The sequence below is a fragment of the Colletes gigas genome, unplaced genomic scaffold, assembly GCF_013123115.1.
Source record: "Colletes gigas isolate AHSC1104 unplaced genomic scaffold, ASM1312311v1 Colletes_gigas_Sc00011, whole genome shotgun sequence".
Classification (NCBI taxonomy): Eukaryota; Metazoa; Arthropoda; class Insecta; order Hymenoptera; family Colletidae; genus Colletes; species Colletes gigas.
Window position 1 is genome coordinate 9,270,670 of NW_025106640.1, and position 2,157 is coordinate 9,272,826.

General features: G+C 53.6%; 1 protein-coding gene across 1 annotated transcript; it reads left to right on the top strand.

Moving 5' to 3' along the window:
- Positions 1 to 232: 232 nt before the first annotated feature.
- On the top strand, positions 233 to 1,501 carry LOC122398243 (somatostatin receptor type 2-like). The gene has a single exon (XM_043397948.1). It carries the CDS (start codon positions 233 to 235, stop codon positions 1,499 to 1,501), a length of 1,269 nt encoding a protein of 422 aa, XP_043253883.1.
- Positions 1,502 to 2,157: the final 656 nt, after the last annotated feature.

Genomic DNA, 2,157 nt, shown 5'->3' on the forward strand with positions numbered 1-2,157 from the left:
GTCCTATCTCGATCGAGGAATACCGGTGACCGACGAGGGAGAAAATTTAGAGGAGAACGGAAGGAAGAAATTACAGGATCGCGACGATCTTTCTTCGCTGAGTGATTGAGACTCGGATTACGTCGAGCGTTTCGAAGCGCCGGTATTCGGAGGTCCGTGAAAGTAAAGCTACGGCACCGGCCGAAACGTACGTGTCTTCCAATTTTACGAGAACGCGAGATACTCGATCAAGATGAACACCACGATAATGAGCACCACCAGCGTAATCGATTACGCGCGGAAGGCAAGCCCGGACGACTCGATGATCCAGAACTGCGAGGCGGACCTGCCGATCGTATCGCTGGTCAATCAGATCCTCTACTCCATCGTCTGTATCGTCGGTCTCCTCGGGAACACTCTGGTGATCTACGTGGTGCTGCGGTTCTCCAAGATGCAAACGGTTACGAACATGTACATCGTGAACCTGGCGATCGCCGACGAGTGTTTCCTCATAGGGATACCGTTCCTGGTCACCACGATGAGCCTACGCAGTTGGATCTTCGGGAAGATCATGTGCAAGGCTTACATGACCACCACCAGCATCAACCAGTTCACCAGCAGTATTTTTCTGTTCATCATGAGCGCGGATCGTTATATTGCCGTCTGCCACCCGATCTCCTCCCCAAAGTTACGCACGCCGTTCATCTCGAAGATCGTCTCGCTGACCGCCTGGGCTACCAGCGTACTCTTCATGATCCCGATATTCCTTTACGCGAACGCGATGGAGACCAACAAGGGCATCTGCAACTGCAACATCTACTGGCCCGACGAACGCGGCGGTCACACCACCTTCACCCTCTACACCTTCATTCTGGGCTTCGCCATACCGCTGGTGCTCATTCTGATCTTCTACTTTCTGGTGATCAGGAAGCTGCAAACGGTGGGACCAAAGAACAAGTCGAAGGAGAAGAAACGGTCCCATCGCAAGGTGACCAAACTGGTGCTGACCGTGATCACCGTCTACGTCCTGTGTTGGCTACCCTACTGGCTGACCCAGGTGGCTCTGATCTACACGCCGCCCAAGCAATGCCAGAGCAAGATCACGATCACCAGCTTCCTGCTGGCCGGGTTCCTCAGCTACAGCAACAGCGCGATGAACCCGATCCTTTACGCGTTCCTCAGCGACAATTTCAAGAAGAGTTTCCTGAAGGCGTGCACGTGCGCCGCCGGGAAGGACGTGAACGCGACGCTGCACATCGAGAACAGCGTGTTCCCGCGCAGAAACAAGGCGAGCGCCGATAGGCTTCAATCGAACCGACTGGTCGTGTCCGGGCAATCCAAGCTGGAGCTGGAGGACGAGGACGTCGAAAGGGGACTGTTGATCAGCAAGACGTCCACGACGACGGTGACCATGACGTCACGGTCGAACATCACCATAGGGAACGACGCCAAGGATCAGGCGCAGAGGGACAGGGATTCGTTGAAGAACGGTGCTCAGCTGACCTTGCTCACGCAGGTATAAAGTCTCGATCGAGAATTACGATCCAACGAAACGAAAACGACGGGCTAAGAATGGCCTCTTGAATCGTCCCGTCGGATTGCGAGACGAGTTCTCTCTTTCTTCGTCGCGGTGATCAACGAGCTCGAGACTCATCGGGATTGGACCAGGGGAGAACCGTATCTCTCAAACGAGACAGGGAATTATTCATGCCCCCGCGTGCAGAGCCTCACGATCTCCGGAAGATAACCGCCTAGCTGTGCGTCGAGTTTTTCAAACTTTCCCACGCGTTCCCGACGTTTCGTTCGAACGTATCCTAGTACCGTGTTCTGTGAATACTATCCAAAAACATCGAAATACTCTTGGTTGGGGGTGCAAGAATGAAACAGAGCGCTCTCTGACCCACGACGACCGTGGCACATAACTCCATCGTTGCTTTTCGGCATGAATGGCTCCAGAGAGCGGGTCTTTTCCGATCACCTGGCAGAGAAATTGATGACGTTTCTATGTTGACGAGTGCGCGACACCAAAGGGAATTGGTTCCAGCGTACAGGTTAAGATAGCTGAACTTTTAGGACGAATCCTTGCAGCGACATCGTTACATCGTAATCCACGTCGAAGACGCGAGTTTTGCTTTCGCGCGATTCTTGTCCGAGGAATGAACCTTGACCCGAACGCCT

Excerpts from the sequence above, each read along its gene's own strand:
- LOC122398243 (XM_043397948.1), top strand. The coding sequence starts at position 233 with ATGAACACCACGATAATGAGCACCACCAGCGTAATCGATTACGCGCGG.